The 20,465-nt window shown below is 41.7% G+C and overlaps 1 protein-coding gene across 1 annotated transcript in view; it reads right to left on the bottom strand.

The window, feature by feature from the left end:
- RUNX1T1 (RUNX1 partner transcriptional co-repressor 1) overlaps positions 1 to 4,919 on the bottom strand; it is a 142,751-nt gene extending 137,832 nt beyond the window's left edge. The window contains exon 1 of the mRNA XM_040432750.1: positions 4,123 to 4,919. Within this exon, the coding sequence (XP_040288684.1) occupies positions 4,123 to 4,150 (28 nt within the window). The 5' untranslated portion in view covers positions 4,151 to 4,919. The remainder of the gene's footprint in view (positions 1 to 4,122) is intronic.
- Positions 4,920 to 20,465: the final 15,546 nt, after the last annotated feature.

Below are 20,465 nucleotides of genomic sequence, written 5' to 3'. Positions count from 1 at the left end.
GATAGATATTAGATGGATAGATAGATATTAGATGGATAGATAGATATTAGATGGATAGATAGATAGATAGATAGATAGATAGATAGATAGATATTAGATGGATAGATAGATAGATAGATAGATAGATAGATAGATAGATAGATAGATAGAATAGATAAATAGTAGATAATAGATGATAGATCACTCTTGGCAGGTATGTACTGTGTGATGGGGGAGGGGTGTCACTACACATACTCGGGGGTCTATTCCAGTAATGCAGACAGGAGGGATGTGAGCGGCGGCCGAGGGTCTTCTCTGCACACAGTAACAAGGCAGAGATGTAGCAGAGCTGAACCTAACTCTTAGGGACTAGTTTGTTTATTCTGGTCTATAAATACGTGTGTCTCCTGGGGACTCCTGTAGTGTGAGGAGGGAGAGGAGCTGCAGATGACCAGCTCACATCTCATCATCTACCCATCTATCTATCTTCTATCTATCTATCTATCTATCTATCTATCTATCTTCTATCTATATTTCTATCTATCTATCTATCTATCTATCTATCTATCTATCTATCTATCTTCTATCTATCTATCTATCTATCTATCTTCTATCTATATTTCTATCTATCTATCTTTGTGTATAATGAAATATTTTAGAATATATATATATATATAACCTTTTAGATTTACTATTCAAACAATTATCAGTTTATCCAGATTGAATCATTAAATACATTTATGATTTTAGATTCATTACAAATGCAAATAACTAGAAGCAGCCGGTGGAGCTGCTGAGTACTATTAGATATATAACACCATATTATACCTCATCAGTGTATTATATCACTTCTTTGGTATCTGTATGTGGTAAAGTGTAGTTTTACCTATAGGTCCTGGAGGTTACAGGACAGACACAGAAATCTACAATAATCGTTATTGATTTACCCTTTTCAATGTGTGGAATTGGAAATATCTAAAATATCTGCAATTATGTTTATAATTAGAAAAGATAATTATAGATACAAATATGTCTTTATACATTATGTGTTACATTTAGTTTGAAAGAAGTATATATCAATCTATAGGTGTATATAGGCAGCTAGTAATATTGTATAACTGCTAATAATCTGTATTATTCAAAATAGACAGAGACATAGACTGATGGACAGACAGATAGATGATCTATATATATATATCAAAACGATGGAGGGACATAGACAGAAAGATAGATGATAGCTAGATAGATAGATAAACAGACACATATGATATAGATGGATAGAAATAGACAGATAGATAGATACTGGATGGATAGATAGATAGATAGATAGATACTGGATGGATAGATAGATAGATAGATAGATAGATAGATAGATAGATAGATAGATAGATAGATAGATAATTAGATAGATAGATAGATAGATAGATAGATAGATAGATACTGGATGGATAGATAGATAGATAGATAGATAGATAATTAGATAGATAGATAGGAGATAGATAGATAGATAGATAGATAGATAGATAGATAGACAAAAACATATATGGATGGAAAGAAATAGATAGAGAGATAGACCTTTTATATGAATAGATAGGTGCATAACTAGATAAATATTAGATAGATTATAGATAGAAAATTGACAGATATGATATATAGATAGATAGATAGATAAGAGATATATAGATATATAGATAGATAGATAGATAGAGGCTCAGGAGCCTTAGCTGTGTGTACCTGTGTATATAAGTGACTGTGGCCATGACATTACTGTGGGCATGCTGTGACCTGGTTCTGGGATGATGATTTGCTGTATGAGGAGGGACTGGAGCGTGAGAACCGAGCACCCAGTCCCCAGATCCCCTCCATGGCAGATAACAGGACACATGACAGCTTCCCACAGCTCACAATATACCCTCAGCTATCTACTGCTATAATCAGCTCCTTTAATTGGAAAAAAAGACATCATTAAAGGTGCACGGAGCTGCCAAGTGCACTGCCCTGATAAAGGCACTCCATACAGACTGGCCATCTCTCAGGGACACACAATGGCTGTCACATCCCATTATCAGGTGGCATCTCCTGCATGAGCCATGGAAGATCAGTCACAACCAGGAGAAGAAACATCCATGTCACTAATAAAGCAGTGTAACTACAACCCCCAGCATAGCCTGAAAGGAAGCTGCAATATCAAGGGTAACTTCGCCAGTTCTGGATTGGGCATTAACTCTACACAGATAATCCTGCTGCCTATGGATCCATCCATTGATTTCTAGGATTTGACCCAGGAATAATGTGGCAGTGTTGTATTAAGTCTCCACATACAGGGACTACTACCCTCAGCCACATAGCCACCAGGGTGCTCCCACCATTCATATGCCTGTCCATAAGGAGCATCTGCACCCACAAAACTCAGCTTCTTTTTTTTTCCATGCAAAATGTCAATGTGCCTATTGATCTGACTGATCATTTCCTGGAAAGGTTTGCTGGAGCCTGAAAAACACTGGAGGAAGCTGCCTGTGTTTCCTAAGGAAACCTGCTTCCACAGCTAGGAAACTCTGCCTGACATTGTGTGTCCCACCAGGAAGCCCAGAGCACACTATCAGCCTCCCCAAGCTGCTCCTGCTTATCTCTGGCCAGGCTCAATCTGCTCGGCGGCCAGGCCAGATGCCTGTCCATTTCCACCACAGGATTAAAGGCTCCAGCAGCAAGAAATAAACCTACTTCTCAGTCCACCTATATACCAGGGAGCAGAAGCCCTGGCCCAGACTGCAGATCAATCCATTAAAGGGGGCAGCCTGGGGGATAGGATTTACAGCCAGGGACCTTCACCCGCCCTATATCCAAATAGATACAATAAAGGGGGGCAATATCTATATGAAAACACTCCTCCTCTTAATATATGGTTATAATATTGTAATGTGCTATATTATGTGTATTATTATTATTACTATTATTATTATTATTATTATTACTACTGTTATTGTTATAATTGTTACTACTACTAATATTATTTATTAGTTATAATTGTTACTACTATTATTATTATTATTACTGTTATTGTTATAATTTTTACTACTATTATTATTTATGTTGTTATCATTGTTATAACTGTTACTATTATTATTATTACTATTATTACTGTTATTATTAAAATTGTGACTATTATTATTTAATTAGTTATTATTAATATTATTATTAATTTTGTTATTATTGTTATAACTGTTACTATTATTACTATTATTACTGTTATTATTATAATTGTGACTATTATTATTTAATTTGTTATTATTAATATTATTATTATTACTACTGTTATTGTTCTAATTATTATTGATATTATTATTATCATTATTATTATTATTATTTACAACTTAGCTTCTCCAGAGCCATGGATATGGTAAGACACTATGTAGTGATTACTCTTTGGTTGCTATTCACATACTGTATATGGAGTGTGAGCCAGTTCCTGTTTTATGTCAGCCAGGCTCGCCCCATAGTGTACATACAGTATGACTGTATACAGTAGAGGAGGCAGAGATGGACATACATGGATACATGTTAGCACCTAGAGCTTTCCGTGTAATATTGCCTGCTTGGAGCATAGATAGCTATGGCTGTCCACTACTACCTAATCCTCCCAGGACTGTCCTGTTATAGCCTGGATTTGCTGTCCAGGTACCACAAGTTTCATAAAGGAATATTTTTTTAATCAATATAAGCTGAAACCATCATATATATGACTAAACGACCACACAGACATATATATATATATATATATATATATATAACTAATAGCCACCCATAGAGGTGGTGGGCAAAGCACCCCTATACCAACACACATAATGAAGGCTGATCTCCAGGATTTGTATGGCCTATTGAAAAACAATGAAATTATCAATGCAATATGTGCATATCACACACAAAAAAAAAACTAAACAAAGCAAAATCCTGAAGATGACAGAACCTACAAATCTCAGGTATTAATTTAGTGCAACCCATCCCTATAGGACATGACCTTAAACTGTGCAACACCTCTAAATTGTCATGCATAGCTGCAGTTTGGAGAAACAAGGTAAGTGGTCCCAGGTCTGGCAGATAATAGCTCATTGAGAAGCACTGAAACATGACTTGATGGCTACTTACACTGGAAGGGGCTTGAAATTCCCACCATTCGCCACAGGCTTGTCCAGTAACTGCAAATAAAAGTTCCTTATTTTCTGATGTGCAGAAGTGAAAGAGGGGAAGAAGGAGGGGTGCACAAAGTAATAATAACCAAGGTGGTGGTGGTGGTGGTGGTGGAGAAGAAGAGGAATGCTGCAAGTCCAGATGATCCAAGTCCAAACTAAGTGAAGAACTCCAGCTGCCCACAGCTCCTGAGGACTGAGGCAGGGGGTGGGGAGGGGGGAACACCACTGGGGTGGGGGGTCTGAGCTGACAAGATCCTGGTGTTTGCAGACAAGAGTGGTCTGGAGAAGTCACGGGTTGTTGCTGTCACTGGTGGTCTGCAGAGAGGCGACCAGGGCTATGTGGCTCTGTCATGGAGGAGGAAGGAGCCTGATCTGCTCTGATCTCCAGCATAAGGCTGCAATCTCTTCCTCCCCTCCTCCTCCTCCTCCTTCTTCTTCTCTCTTCAATGTTTATTTCTCTTGCTCTCCCTGTAAAGCCAAGCAGCACACTGGCAGCAGACAGCCAGGCTCAGCTACCCAGGTGCAAGGGTGGGAGGGCTCCCAGCAGTGGGAGGTGATAGAGGTAGCAGACATCTGTGTCTTGCACAGGTCACAGGGGGTCAAGTAATGCTAACAATGGGGAGAGCACATTGCCAGTTACTTCTTTATACTCACACTCTCCCTTGTTCTCTTCTCTCTCAGACCTGGTGGACTTGTAACAGGCTCCCAAGCCGCCTGCCCTGCAGTAACCCAAGAGCAGCACTTTCCCTGGCCATCTGGATGCAGAGCTCCTCCTGGCTGCCTCTCTGCCTGGGACTCATCACTGTGCAGACAGTGCAGTTACAATCCCAGCCTCTCTCTTTCGTCTCCACTAATCCCCTTCTGTTACTTCTTTTTTTTTTTTGTCTGTTTGTTTTTTTTTTTTTTTCATTAAGTAATGGTGGTGCTGAAAACAAAGAGGTGTAACTGCTCCTTACGTCTCTTCATGAAATGTCTTTAGGTTGCCCAGCATGACCCAAGGCGGAAGACCTGCTCAGGATAAGAGGATCTCTGAAGAGGATGATGTATGTAAAATAAGGGAAGGTAGGTATAGAGACCCAAGGGTCCCCTGGACTACCGATTTACCCAATACTGGAATATGTTCCATCAGAACATACGTACAAAGATCTCTTAGCAGCATCCCATTGGAATATCACTCCTATCATTGCGCAGTCCTATAGTTCTGCTGCGGAAATCATCGGATTCATTTTCATATAAACGGTACAGTTGTAGGCAGCGACTTTTTCTGATTGTCCATATTAGAAATGAGCGAATTTCCTAAAACATTTTTGGGGTCAGATTCATACAAAAGTCTCAATCGACCCTGAGTTTCGATTCGGTTACGAATCGATTTTACCAGAATCGAAATTACATTTAGTGCCTGGAAAATCAATCTCTCTCCCTCCCTCGCTCTCTCTGTTTCTCTCACTCTTTTCCAAAAAATTTTCTCAGGAAATTCTGATTCTGACAAATCCAAATTTGTGGGAAAATTCAGGTCAAATTTTGACTTGTCTTCTTCTAGTTCTTGTCTTTTATCGATCCCTCTGATGTATCAGTGATGATATAATAAAGTTTGCGATTGGGGGTGATGATTGGACCAGGAGGGTATGGCTGCTATGTTTGAGTTGCTTGAGTTACTTTATTACTGTAATGATTATTTTGTGAAATGACAAGTCGGAAAATAAACTGAAGTACAATTCAGGGGAGAAAATATTTTGTGTGTATTATTTGTAAGCTGAATGGCATACATTGTATCTTATTGCATAGCATGTAATGTTGAATGGCTCGTGGGGTATAAAAGCTAGATGTACACCATATTTGGGGTCTATGTTCTGCGCCCTGACATCAAAGATCCCCATAGACTATCGCTGTCCTTTTGTCATACATTTTGCTGGTAGACCTTTGCCTCAACTGTATTGAAACGTAGCGTTGACAAAGCCTAATGCTGCTCTATACTGAGAAATGTATATCCCCACAGAAATATTTTTTTTATGGGAGTCACTATAAGCTTACAGTCAATGGCAATGGAGTCAATAACAATGTATAATACAATATAGGTAGACAGCTGTATACATCTGGTGTAGACTTTCAGGGACTGTTCCAAACCTGCCCTCAGAAGTGATGCAGAAGACATCACCTGGTGTGAGTCAAGCCTAGACGTCAAAAGTTAACCCTATTTCCCCAATGAAGAAAGTGAACTTAGAGCAGCATCACTCAACGACACTCCCTGGAATATGTCAAACGACCAGTCCTTCCTGCCCCATCCAAGGACCACATCCTGGCGCTAATGAAGATATAAAATACAATAACACATGTAGGTCAATTATAATTAAAACCACTTGTAATGTTTTGGAGGCAGGTTTAATATTGTTAAATGCTCTCTCCCTCTGTTCCCAAATTTGGCTTAGGTAGTCATCAACTGCACTTAAGTCCCTTCTGTTACAATCTGAAATAATATGCAGAGACTCCTGATGATGAGCGAGCAGGGTTCTAAGGGTTAATGCAAGCAATGCCGCTGTTCTATTGTTTCTGACGCCTCTTCCTATGAGATCTGATCTCCAATTTAATTGTGGTTTTTTTATAACCCTTATTTGCGGATCTGGTGCTGATGAAAAACTAGCCGAAAAGTAAAATTTGTCGACAATAAAAACCATTGGGTCATTCCATTTGTTGTATTTTATTTGCAGGGTCGGGGTGGGTAAGGATTATTTTGAGCATTTTTTGTTTATTATGTGCTTTGTATGTTTTTTTTTTTTTGTAGCAATCTGATTTTTTTTCCTGAGAGCTCTTTAAAGCTTTGTTCACATCCGCGTTGGTCTACATCGTCATTGACGGCAAAAATAGCATAGTCTGGAGTGCTGCAGTAATTTACGGAATTGCAAAAATTACGGAAACCTGAGGGGATGCGAAGCAGCATCAAAAGCCTTGGATCTGTCAAGAAATCATTGGGATTCATTTGAAATTAATTTAATCATAGCTGGCAAGGCTTTGCCGGAACTCCATGATGCTAATGTGAACGGAGCTTAAATATGTTTGTTCCACGTTTACCTCTAGTCTTTACTGGTATGAGTCCCTAACGCTATTTATTTGAAGGTTTTTGCACAGATCTATCACACCTCTAGTAAAAGAAGTATTTCCGTACGCCTCATTTTATTTCACATCCCCAATTTAGGCTCATTCAGTTGTCGGCAGGGGTTTAGATATTTTTGATGGCAAAAATTGTTTTGTGTGCAGCATGATTCTTGCTGTCAAAAATACCAGAATTCTGATAGAAACTGAGCAGACTCTCACATCCCTATATATTAGTATACAGTAGAACCTAGAACAAGCCTTACAGAATGCAAAAAAAAGCAAAAATAACAGGTCACAAGATAAAGTCTGCACTAGTGTTGAGCAAATCAAAGTCAAACAAACTGACTTCAATCCATATTTCAGGAGAAATTCGATTAGCTGCGAAGCCGAATTTTCTTGTGCTTCATAGTTACGAATCAATTTTCCCTGAAATGGCGTTTGGCGGTATAAAAAAAACAAAACATACTCACCTCATCCATTTGAGCGAAATCTCACATGTGGTGACGTATGACGCCAGCCAGCGTGATGATATCATCACGTCACCAAGCAAGATTTTGCGCAACGTCTTCAATCAAGATGGCCGCAACGGCCTCTACGTGATTAAATGGATAAGGTGAGTATTTATTTATTTTTACCCTGATTAAACCCTGAAAGGCCTAAATGGTAACCTCAGATGCCGCGATCACCAATGAAAGCCCCGTCATTGCGCCCACTACGAGTAAGTAGTAGTGATTCATCACAAAACAAATTTCTTTGTGAAATTCGGAGAAGGAACCAAATCGAATTTTCCATAACTTCACTCATCAGATTCCAATCAAATTCCATCTTTCATTTTCCAGAGGTGTGAAAAATGAAAGGTGGAATCTGATTGGTTGCTGTGGGCAGCTAAGCCAGTTCTACTTTACACCAGTTTGATAAATGACCCCAAAAGTGTTTTTCTCATTGGTTGTGTGATCAGCGACACATTTATACAGGCCAATTATCGGGAAAAAGTAAAAAAAAAACATTTATTCCTGAAAATTGGCAAGATCTTCAGCCCATGGACAAGGGAAGGGTTACATAACTCAGGTACAGTAGACAGTAAGAGATCCTTGTATAACATGGAACCTGAAATGCACCCTAGCTCTCTCTGCCCAAGGGGAACTACCAAGTGGACACTTCTTCCCACGCCGAACCAGGCTTGGACTGGCCCATCAGGGAGGCGGGGGATTCCTTGGTAGGCCCCTAGTCTCCTGCGCCTGGATAAGATGGAGGAGTAATTATTTCTCTTGTTTCTCAGGAGAGATAATTATTGTAACCACTAGGTGGCAGTATCGCACAGTGATGCAGCCTCCTACTGGTGTACATTGTACAGGAGGCCCCGTAGTATCATTTAGACTTCTGGGGCTGCTGGCTGTGAAGGAGGAGAGAACATGTCTGGCCACCCCCCTGCCCTCCCTGCTGTCAGAAAACTGTGGCTGCTGGAGAGAATGACTCCTCTGCAGTGCTCGGCTGATTTCTCAGGTGTGTGACAGTAGTGAGCTGTATGAGACTGTAAGGGGGAAATAGGGGATTTGTTTATAGTAGACTCAGATCTGTGTATGTGTGCTGCTCTCTGCAGAGTTCAGAGTGGCATTGGGGGGACTCTGCCTTAGGTCCCCCCAATGCCTCTGCTTTAGGTGCACCCCCATTAGTGCCCCAGCTCCAGATGCCTCCCAATGCCCCCACTCTAAATGCACCCCTAATATTGCCTCTTCTCCAGTTGCCCCACTAATACCTCTGCTCCATGATCCCCACTATTACCCTGCCTCAGGCGACCCTAATGCCTCTGCTTTAGGTGCGCCCCCATTAGTGCCCCACCTCCAGATGCCCCCATTCTAAATGCACCACTTATATTGCCTCTTCTCCAGTTACCCCTGCTCCAGGATGCCCACTATTACCCTGCCTCAGGTGACCCTAATGCCTCTGTTTCAGTTATGATCCTCTGTTTGTGCACTTTGCTCACGTTGCTCCTCTAGCGCCTTTGCTTGGACTTTGTTACAGGTTGTGACCTGCAAAGGGGGTTGGACTTATGCCCGAAAAATTCTGCACAGTGCGTCATATTCTCCAGTATTGACACGTATGGTTGACATGGTGGTAGTGATGATATTCCGTATTTACAGGCATCACTGCTGCCATGTAAAGAGATACTGGTGGTGGAGTGGTGGAGGATTTAAAGGGGTTGTCCAAGTTTTCAAGTTATCCTCTCCACACCATAGGGCATAACTATATGATTAGTGGGGTCCGCTTCTGCAACCCCCACTGTTCCCCCTCTTTGATGGTGTGGCAGGCCCCACATATGCCCTGCTGCTCTATTTATTCTCTTTGGGACCACTGGAAATAGCCAGCGCTGTATTCTGCCATCTCCAGCGACCCCATAGAGAATGGATGGAGAGGCAGGGCATATTCTCGACCTGCCACTCAGTCAAGAAGGGGGATCAGTGGGGGCTCCAGCGTTCAGATTCCCACAGATCACTTAGTTATCCCCGATCCTGTGGATAGAGGATAACTAGAAAAGTGGACACAGGCCCTTTAACAGACGAGCATTTCTATTTTAGTTTGACAAATATTTTGGGCCAGATTTTTTATTTTAATTTTATTTATTTATTTTTACACCCAAAGAAAGCCTTTAAGGGTAGGGAATGTGACAAGGTCCCACAGCTATGACATGACAGGTGATAAGTGTCTGATTGATGGGGGTCTGACTGCTGGGACCCCCATGATCAAGGGAACGTGGTCTTAAGACCCTTGTGTACATAGATTGGTGGTAATGTAATTGAATGTCTCAGGATCCCTTTTTCATGATCAGTGGGTGTTCCAGCAGTCAGACCCCAGCAATCTGATATTTATCACCTATCCTGTAGATAGGCAATAGGTCATTATGGTAGGACAACCCTTTTAATTATAATGTAGATTATGTACAATATGAGGAGGTTAAGATTTGGTAAATTTCATGCCAGACATTTTTGCTTAAAGGGGTTAAAGGGTTTTCTCACTTCAGTAAATGGCATTTATCATGCAGCTAATACAAGGCGCTTACTAATGTATTGTGATACTCCATATTGCCCCCTTTCCATCACATTATACACAGCACGTATTCGTGGTTATTACCACCGTGTAATCCAGCAGTGGTGGCCGTGCTTACACACTATAGGGAAAGGCTGGAAGTGCTCATAGGCCAACACCTTTACCTACAGTCTGCAAGCACGGCCACCGCTGCTGGATTACATGGTGGTCAAAACCATGGATACGTGCTGTGTATAATGTGCTGGAAAAGACTCAATATGGAGAATAAGAATACATTAGTAAGTGCCTTGTATTAACGTTCTCTACATGGTAAATGCCAATTGCTGAAGTGAGACAGCCCGTTAACCCCTTTAAGTGTGCCACACTTAATAGGGTTAGGTATAAATGTCTTGGTGTGTGCATTACGTGTTTCCTTTGTGTGATTGGTGTGTGCTATATATGATCTATGTATCAGTGGTGTATGTGTAGTATGTGACATATGCATCAGTGGCATGTGACGCACGTATAAGTGTCTTGTGTGCCACATGGGTCCAATGAGTGATTGGTGTGCGCTGCTTGTGTCTTGTTTCTGACTGACTTAAGTACAGGATATCCATATATGTGTAACTTCTGCCGCATGTATGTTTGTGCATGTTGCTGTGAATGTCTGCCATCATACTTCATCTTTCATATTTCTGTTATCCCTGTAAGTGATCATGAACACGACCGTTGGATGTATTGCAGTCTGAAAATTGCGGATCCGCAAAACATGGATACCGGGTGTGTGCATTCCACATTATGCTGAACAGAATGGCCGCCCTCTAACAGTCCTATCCTTGTCTGTAATGCCAACAATAATAGGACATGTTCTATCATTTTGCAGAACAGCCATGCGGACATACAGACACGGAATGCACACAGAGTCTTTATTTTTATTTTTTTGCGGCCCCATTGAAATGAAGTGAACGGCACAGACATGGAAAAAAATAAGTTAGTGTGCAGGAGCCCTAAGGTGGGCCCCCAGAATCAGTTACACTGGTGGGCCCTAAGTACTCCAGTCCGACACTGCGCCCAACTCTTTTTAATCCTATGTTTTCTCTGAAACACCACAGTATTCAAGAGTAAAACATAGGAGGAGATTTATAAAAACTGGTGTAAAGTAGAACTGGCTTAGTTGTTCATAGCAACCAATCAGAAAACGAAAGGTGGAATCTGATTGGTTGCTATGGAACAACTAAGCCAGTTTTCCTTCACACCAGTTTTGATAAATCTCCTCTAGTTCTTTATCACGTGGGAACCTGTCAGTACCTCATGCTGCTGTTGGTTAGGGAAGCATGAATCTTCTGACAGGTTCCCCTTTAAGTCCGAGCCTCTGACATATGGATTTACAGACTACAGTGCTGGAGCGGCCAGCGTCATTAGACAGGGAGCACGGAGGTTTGATCCGCCTTTGGAAATCCCATTGATTAATTAATGGTTTGCATAAATATGATCGGATCTCGTGATGTCTCAGACTTAGATGATTTCCCCAAAGAATGTTTCCACGGTCAAGGAAATTGAATTTCTCCAATTGTTGTTAACCTCAGTCCTGTGAACACCCATTACACAATGATTAGGCTGAATAGAGAAAAGGGATAGAGAGCTCGTCTAAGAATTTCAGATGTTCTCCATATTTGAACATAATGTCTCAAACACGTCTATTGATTTTACCACCACAGACGGCCTCAGATTAACCTCTCTATGTGCTGGCTAATATTCCTATAAATACGGCTGCATTCATTACGAAGACTATATACAGTATATGTGTATGTATATATATATATATATATTTATATATATTGTAAGGGATCGCTGTACTTGGGGGATCATTCTCACAAGAATTGTGGTCCACCGCAGCTTTCGGGGCCAAACATTGCATTTATTGGGACATATTTTCATACACGGAACAGTCCAGTTAATAATCACTGGGGTGGTGAGGTTCCCACATGCATCAAAACAAAACAAATACCTGCCCGACTGGGCTCTCACTACACCTGTTAACGTGGCCCTGACTCAGCTACAGAACCCTGTTCACACACGGAACCCATATGCGGCTTTTTCTCAGCCCGTAGTTCCCCAGCCTCTCCGGCTGTAATCTGTCCCGTACCTGTATGGGGAAGTGTGGCCCAACAGTCCTTCCGACTCCGGCCTTGTGACCCTTGAATCCCGGCGTCACAGCATTCCCCAAACTTCGGGCTGTCACAATGCCCTGGTCTCTCAGCCTGGCAAGCTGAGACCACACACAGAGCCTCTGCTCTGGGTCTCTGTATCTCTCCCTAGACTGACCTACTCTGAGGCGCTTTATGCCAGCCTGATTACAGCAGGCCTCACCTCCGATCACCTCAGGTAGAAAGGAAAACCCGTACTGGAAGGGTGTGGACTGGCAACTCCCTCTACCAAGCCTAGCCACCAGTCCAAGTAAAATCCAGCCCAGAAAATGTATACAAAAATGTCTCAGCAAACTACTGCCACTCTCTGGATTTTATCTGTCTCACCCATCTGAGGTACCTGAAGTGGGACAACATGCCTTCCAGCACTGTTCACATTACCACAATATATATATATATATATATATATATACACTCACCTAAAGAATTATTAGGAACACCTGTTCTATTTCTCATTAATGCAATTATTTAGTTAACCAATCACATGGCAGTTGCTTCAATGCATTTAGGGGTGTGGTCCTGGTCAAGACAATCTCCTGAACTCCAAACTGAATGTCAGAATGGGAAAGAAAGGTGATTTAAGCAATTTTGAGCGTGGCATGGTTGTTGGTGCCAGACGGGCCGGTCTGAGTATTTCACAATCTGCTCAATTACTGGGATTTTCACGCACAACCATTTCTAGGGTTTACAAAGAATGGTGTGAAAAGGGAAAAACATCCAGTATGCGGCAGTCCTGTGGGCAAAAATGATAGAAGAGCAACGTTGACTGAAATAACCACTCGTTACAACCGAGGTATGCAGCAAAGCATTTGTGAAGCCACAACACGCACAACCTCGAGGCGGATGGGCTACAACAGCAGAATACCCCACTGGGTACCACTCATCTCCACTACAAATAGGAAAAAAAAGGCTACAATTTGCACGAGCTCACCAAAATTGGACTGTTGAAGACTGGAAAAATGTTGCCTGATCTGATGAGTCTCGATTTCTGTTGAGACATTCAAATGGTAGAGTCCGAATTTGTCGTAAACAGAATGAGAACATGTATCCATCCTCTGATGGCTACTTCCAGCAGGATAATGCACCATGTCACAAAGCTCGAATCATTTCAAATTAGTTTCTTGAACATGACAATGAGTTCACTGTACTAAAATGGCCCCCACAGTCACCAGATCTCAACCCAATAGAGCATCTTTGGGATGTGGTGGAACGGGAGCTTCGTGCCCTGGATGTGCATCCCTCAAATCTCCATCAACTGCAAGATGCTATCCTATCAATATGGGCCAACATTTCTAAAGAATGCTATCAGCACCTTGTTGAATCAATGCCACGTAGAATTAAGGCAGTTCTGAAGGCAAAAGGGGGTCCAACACCGTATTAGTATGGTGTTCCTAATAATTCTTTAGGTGAGTGTATATATATATATTCGATTCTACCCAAATCGAAAGTGCTCCAGTTGGCCTGAAAATCTTTGTATGAGGTCTCCTACAACTCATATTTTTTTTCTCCAGTCTCTGGCATTTTTTTCTCTCCATCTCTTATCATTTCTCTCTCTCTCGCTCTCATAAAATTCACCCAAATAGATTCACCAAAAATTTGGATCCTGATGCACATTGAATTTTTAAAACATTCAGGTCCAATTCAATTAGTTTCAAATGGATTTTGTCTCGCTCATCTGTACTTATGCTTACCTATGTAGAGAGTTAAGGAAGTGATGTATCTCACGATGCTAGAGGGGCTGGTCACTGTTGCGGCCTGCTATTGGCTGCAACCCCCCCACCCCCACCCCCGTCGTAGGATGTTTTGATCCGCACGACAGGGAGATGCAGTGTCAGCCGTGCAGGGATCTGGAGTGATGCGGGTGTCAGGGAGCGGGGTAAGTAGGATCTATAGGAGGGAATAACCCCTTTAATAGTAATTGTAATAAATGTGGTCTGTTTTTTTTTTTTATAGCAGCACTCTCTGAATCTCCTTTTTCTCCCCAAAACTGTTTGTATTTACTGGTGGGTCTCTTTAAGCAAACTCCAATTGGTTTGCTATATCATTGATTGTTGACATTTACAAGTGCAGTACCGCAGACCTGGGGGTATCTGTAAATGTGGTTGTTTTGTATTTTTCATTGTGTTGGCAGTGTGTTCCAGCAGAGGAGGGAATGGTTGGTAATGGTTGGCAGGAACAGGTCGAACCACCCTGTTCCTTCCCTGTTGGCAGGAGTTGGCTGGACTTGCTTCCTGCCAGGAGGGGGAGTTATAGTTCAGACAGAGAAGGGAGAGGAAGTACATGTCAGAGCTCCTACTCCTCAGAACCCGATAATATTCTCCTGTGAGACTAACACTCCAGAGAGATCAGCAAAATCAGGAATACTGCTTCCAGAAAGCATCAGTGCAACAAGATAACAGAGTAATCAGCCAGCAAAATACAGCTTTACAGACCCTGCTACAAGGTGAGGGACTACAGCTCAGACACCCATCACTCAAACCACTGCTAGGCCATAGAAACATCAAGCCCATGGACACCTATATCTGCAAGTGCTTGCTAGTGCTATCAAATTACCATCCAATCATCCACCATATCTCCTCATCTGCTGCCAGAATCTGTACTTTGTACTTCATACTGTTGGATGTGCCACAAGTAAAGAAAGACTGTTATGAATTTACTTCTCGCTTGAATATTCAAACTACATTTCCACTGCACTGATCCCCAGGAAGAAACAGTTTGAGGGAGTACACCATGACAGCTATCCAGGGCCACTACCACTTCCATCCTCTGCACCAGCCATTCAGGGGCTCACTGCACAAATATAAATCTGCCTATGGAAAAGGACTGTAAGGTATTTAGACATCAGAGTTGTGGAGTCTCACTTAAAGGGATTCTCCAGGAATTCATAAAATAAAATGAAAGAAAATACCTAAATATTACTTTATTATAAATACATTCCCAAATAGCTTTTATTATTTATAATGGCTCATTTTCTTTAGGGTCAAGCAGCAGGGGAAAGAAAATGGCTGCTGCCCTATTAGCACACATAAAACCCATCCTAATAATATAGCTGGATGGGTTTCTTCAAAGCAGTGAGCTAATGAGCTATCTCAGGTCTCCTTCTTACTCTTGCTATCATGAATTACGATAAGATATCAACTGTGTGTACTAAGGGAGGGAAGAGGAAGTTCAGAGAGGATGGACAGGAAAGTCTATGATGTAACCCAACCAGCTGTGTTATTAAGATGGGTTTTGTGTGTGCTAACAGATCCTATCCCCCCCCCCCCCAGATTGCACCCTAGAGAAAACTAGCCATTATAAATGCTATTTTCAGTAATTTTATAAATTCCTGGAGAACCCGATTTAAGCCCCATCATGCTGTCCATCTGCCCAGTGGCTTGGTTTTCTGTAGTTTCTAATGATTCTTCATTTGCTGTAAAGGAAATCCTCTCCACATACACTGACTTTCCTGGACGTATATTTATGTACAAAAGCAAATATGAGGGCAGAGATCTGCAGGATAAAGCATGAGGAAGGGAAAGAATGGTAGCCTGAGCCATATCCCAGGAGGTGTGTTTCAGACTAACCTAGATGTCCATTACATAGCAGGTTATCATGCAACTTAAAAAAATCACGGAAAAAAGATACAAAACATCCTGCACGATATGGTACTAAATATGCAGAGGTGCATGGCTACATTAATAAAATCACAGAAAATAATGCACTAAAACAATAAATGCAAACATAATATATGGACTAAGCCCTCACTCTAATGATAAAATCTGAGACTCTCAGCCAATATATTTTGATCAAAACACATCTGTGCCCACCTACCCGCGCCATGGTGGTCTCAGTCAGGCCCTACTCTAAACCTACCTATGCCGTTGGGCATCTATGCTCAGGAACGCAGACCCTGCACATATAGTGTGCTGCTCCTAGTCACCTCTGTGTGCACCAAGCATCCAATGAGAGGAGGAGCACGCACAGCTATATGTACCACCTAATCAAGGCGGCTTGTTTGATAGGAAGGGCAAAAGTGCACATGAATGCTACTCCCAAGATAGGAGTGCATTCACACCTGAAGGTGCCTCTCCTTCAAGACAAATTTTTTAAAATCACGAAAAAAAGAACACAAAACATCCTGCACGATATGGTAGTAAATATGCGGATGTGCATGGCTACATTTATATAATGGAACTTAGTTATAGTCATCAGGACAAACCAAAAAAAAAAGATCCATTATCTGTTTTTATATCCTCTAAAAAAATCAGAACCCTAAGACCTTATTCAGGCGTCCATATTAAAAATTGGCAATATTGCAGACACAAAGCATGGATGATTTTTTAATACGGCAGTAGGTCTATATGTGCGGGTTGGATACAGACCTGGCTACCTTCAGAGACAATTGTCTCAAATTGATAACCAGGTCCATGTTCAAAGACATGGACCAGAATAGGACATGAACTAAATTTCTTGGATCGGCCACATGCATCTGTAAAAAGACACAAGTTAATAAGCTCTAAACCAAATCAGAACCCATAAAATTTTGACTAAAACAATATGATTATGTTCAAAGACTGTGCAAAGAGGTATCTCCCAAGAAAAAGAACCATCTCACCAGTGTCACCCTTTGGGAGTGGTTCCCTATGAGTCAAGAGCCAACTTTCCAACAATCCTCGGGTTTATACAAGGGAATATAGCCAGTCCAGATATCCATCCATAGACAGCTGTTTCAGAGTGCTTTCCCCTCGTCAGTACGGAGAAGGATTCTGGCTGGCTCAGTGAGATGCCTTGGTACTGTCTATGGATGGATATCTGGCCTGGCTATATTCCCTTGTTAAATACCAAGGGCCAGATTTATCATTAGCTCAAGTCAGAATAATGGAGTGAAAAAGTCGCAAAAAAATGCGCAAACGCTAAAACTGCGCACAAATTTGCGACTTTTTTTTGCTCTGCACTATGCTCGCCAGTTTTCTGAAAGTGGGCGTGTTTTCTTATGTAAATTAATCTCTAGACAGATTTACTATTGGGACTATTTAAAAAGTCGCAAAAAAGTCGCAAAAAAATGCGCATTTTCACTCCAGTGAGGACCATGCTTATCTTTTGAGACTTTTTAATAGAACATGCGACTTTTTGGTAAAGATGTGCGACTTTTGTAAAGCTGCTTACTGACGGATAAACTGCTACCGTCAAACCACATTTATTACAGTCTTAAAGGGCCGATCATAAATCTGACTTGGCTAAAACTGACTTTAGCCATATGTGAAAGTGGAGTGAGTTGTCAGAGTCATGATAAATCTGGCCCCAAGGCTTTTAGGAAAGTCGGATCTTGACTCATCGGGAACCACTTCCAATTTGTGGTACTGACGAGATGGTTCCTTTCCTTGGGAGACGCCTCTTTGCAGATTTGTTTCCCATGGAGCATTGCCATTAACTCTCCATATCCATGGAGTACTTCCAGTAAGTCTCCATACAGGGCTGGCCTCTTTATGCTCAGAGACTGCTAACAAAGATCTTTCAAGCCATAAGGCAAACACGCACAAAGCATATTAGAATCCTGCAGAACCTTTCTTTTATGGATATATACTAGAAAACCTCTCTAATTCTATAAAGACATATTGAAAAAACAGGGTCAGGATCCAGACACTTTGATGAATAGAGCCAAGGAAGATGTATATTGTCGGGTAAAATAACAAGTCTCTGATGAATTGTGTGGCTTCCACTAAACTAAGTGTTTAAGAGAATTTTCCTTCCATGATTTAAAAAAATGATAGCTGGCAGACCGCTCCTGTGAGTTTCCCGAAACGATGTCTGACATATTGGAGCCAGCTGATAGATGTACAGTGAAATGCTGCTTCTACACTATGTATATATTGATGGTATGCACTGTTTGGTTAGCAGGGCTGCCCAGGATTAAACAGCTTATAAATAGCCCGCATGTGCCCATCACCACGCAGACCATCATTTACTTCTTGTAAACTTGGCTGTGATGTAATTGGAATTTTAAATATTGTAGTGCGTATAAATGCATCTCATATATTATTTGTAAGCTATTAATAAAGAATAAAGATTTAGAGAATAGCAAGTAAAGTTATACTGAATAATGCAAAATGTCTGTATTATTCAGTGGTCCTTCACTAATACAGAAATCACCCCTGAAAATGTATGGATTGCAATGGGGACAGGATAGAGCCTAGGTAAGATCGAGATCTACGATTAGATCTCGGACAGGTCCTGAGAAGATCACAACTCCTTGAAGAGGTTTTCTGAGTTGGCCAAAAAATTGGCCAAGGTGGTGGTGGTGGTGGTGTTGGGAAGGGGGTGATTGTGATAAGGTAATAAAAGAGGCATTAAGGGGGTTGTGCCAAGTATGACAGTATAGACAGGATAGTGGATGACTAACTGCTCTAAACGCTGGGACCCCCACAATCTAAAAAATAAGGATCCCCCCTTCCTGTCCTGGTGAACAGAACGCCTGCGGCCATATTAATAAAGATCAGTGGGAAGGACCAGATCAGTGGCTCTGGATTTAGCAAGGGAAATTTGGTCAGTATTGCTTCTTTTGTCATTTTATCACATTCCTCCAACTGGGTAATTTTTGGTTCAACTTGGAAACCTCTTTAAACTGGTCATACATTATACATTAAAATTTTCTAGATGACAAAGCCATAAGTTAAAGGGGTTGTCCGGGTTCAGAGCTGAACCCGGACATACCTCCATTTTCACCCAGGCAGCCCCCCTGACTTGAGCATCGGAGAAGTTCATGCTCTGATGCTCTCCTTTGCCCACGCTAAATCGTGCAGGGCAAAGGCATTTTTTGGCGATCCGGTGACAAACCGGGCTCTCCATGGGGCTGCTAGGAAGCCCAGTGACATCACCGGCAGTGATGGGCGGGATTTAGCGCTGCCCTAGCCAGTAAAACGGCTAGGACAGCGCTAAAACCCGCCCATCAGAGCCGGTGAGGAGGACTGGAGTGGTAGTGGTGGCAAGGATGGGTGCAGTAGTTGCTACAGCGATAGCTCGACCACATACAAATCTGGCATAGATTTGGAACTCGGACGGCCTTGTGATGTGAGGTCTGTGCATCTTATTAAATTTTACTCACTCTAAAGCAACTGACTCTATACTAAAATTAGCATTAGTTACTTCTGTCTAAAGGTGACCTTACACATTGAATAGCTATCTGCCAAACAACTGTTCATCCAACAACTATCTCTCCTGAACCCCCATACACATGCAAGTCCTTTACAATGGGGAGAGGGGAGAAAGCTGCTAGGTGCCTCTAGGTGTAATGGCCATGTCCATGTTGCTGCTAGAGGTTCATTTGCATATATTAAAAACATCATTTCTCTCAGCAATGCGGGCACATATGAAGATGGGACCAACACAGATGCCTTCAGCTGCCGAGCGCACATGGAACAGGTCAGCCGGTGTCATAGGTACAAACCTGCTGACAGATGCTCTTTAAATGTATAAATTACCAGTTTTACTGAATCTTTTCCCACAACTTTATATATCAGTCTTCTCAGCTCATTCTTCTCTATAACATGCTGCCTGCAAATTGCATACAGTGGATAGAGCTGTAGTTCTAGCACTGACTTCTGGTGCCGGGGCTACCGCAGAACAGCTGATCGTAGGTTGTCGAACCCTTGCAGATCAGCTATTGATCGCCTTTATCAATAATAATAATAATAATAATAATAATAATATTTATTTATATAGCGCCACCATATTCTTTACAATTTCATAGGGTTCATAGGGTTCATGTACAAAACAAAAGTAACTAGCTAATATACAACTAAAACACTAGGAGTCAGTGTCCTGCTCGCAAGAGCTTACAATCTATGATAAATTAGGGGTGACACATAAGGTAGTTGTTTGTGATAAGTAGGATTCAAGCCATTATTGAACTGAAAGCAGTGGTGTAGGCTAATCTGCTTCAGGTGTGGGACTGTTAGAAGATAGAGTTCAGGCCTGAGCAGTCGGTGGGGAAGGGTAT

Source organism: Bufo bufo, chromosome 5, assembly GCF_905171765.1.
Source record: "Bufo bufo chromosome 5, aBufBuf1.1, whole genome shotgun sequence".
Lineage (NCBI taxonomy): Eukaryota > Metazoa > Chordata > Amphibia > Anura > Bufonidae > Bufo > Bufo bufo.
Note: the sequence above shows the minus strand (reverse complement) of the source record. Positions and strands in the feature narration are given on the sequence as shown.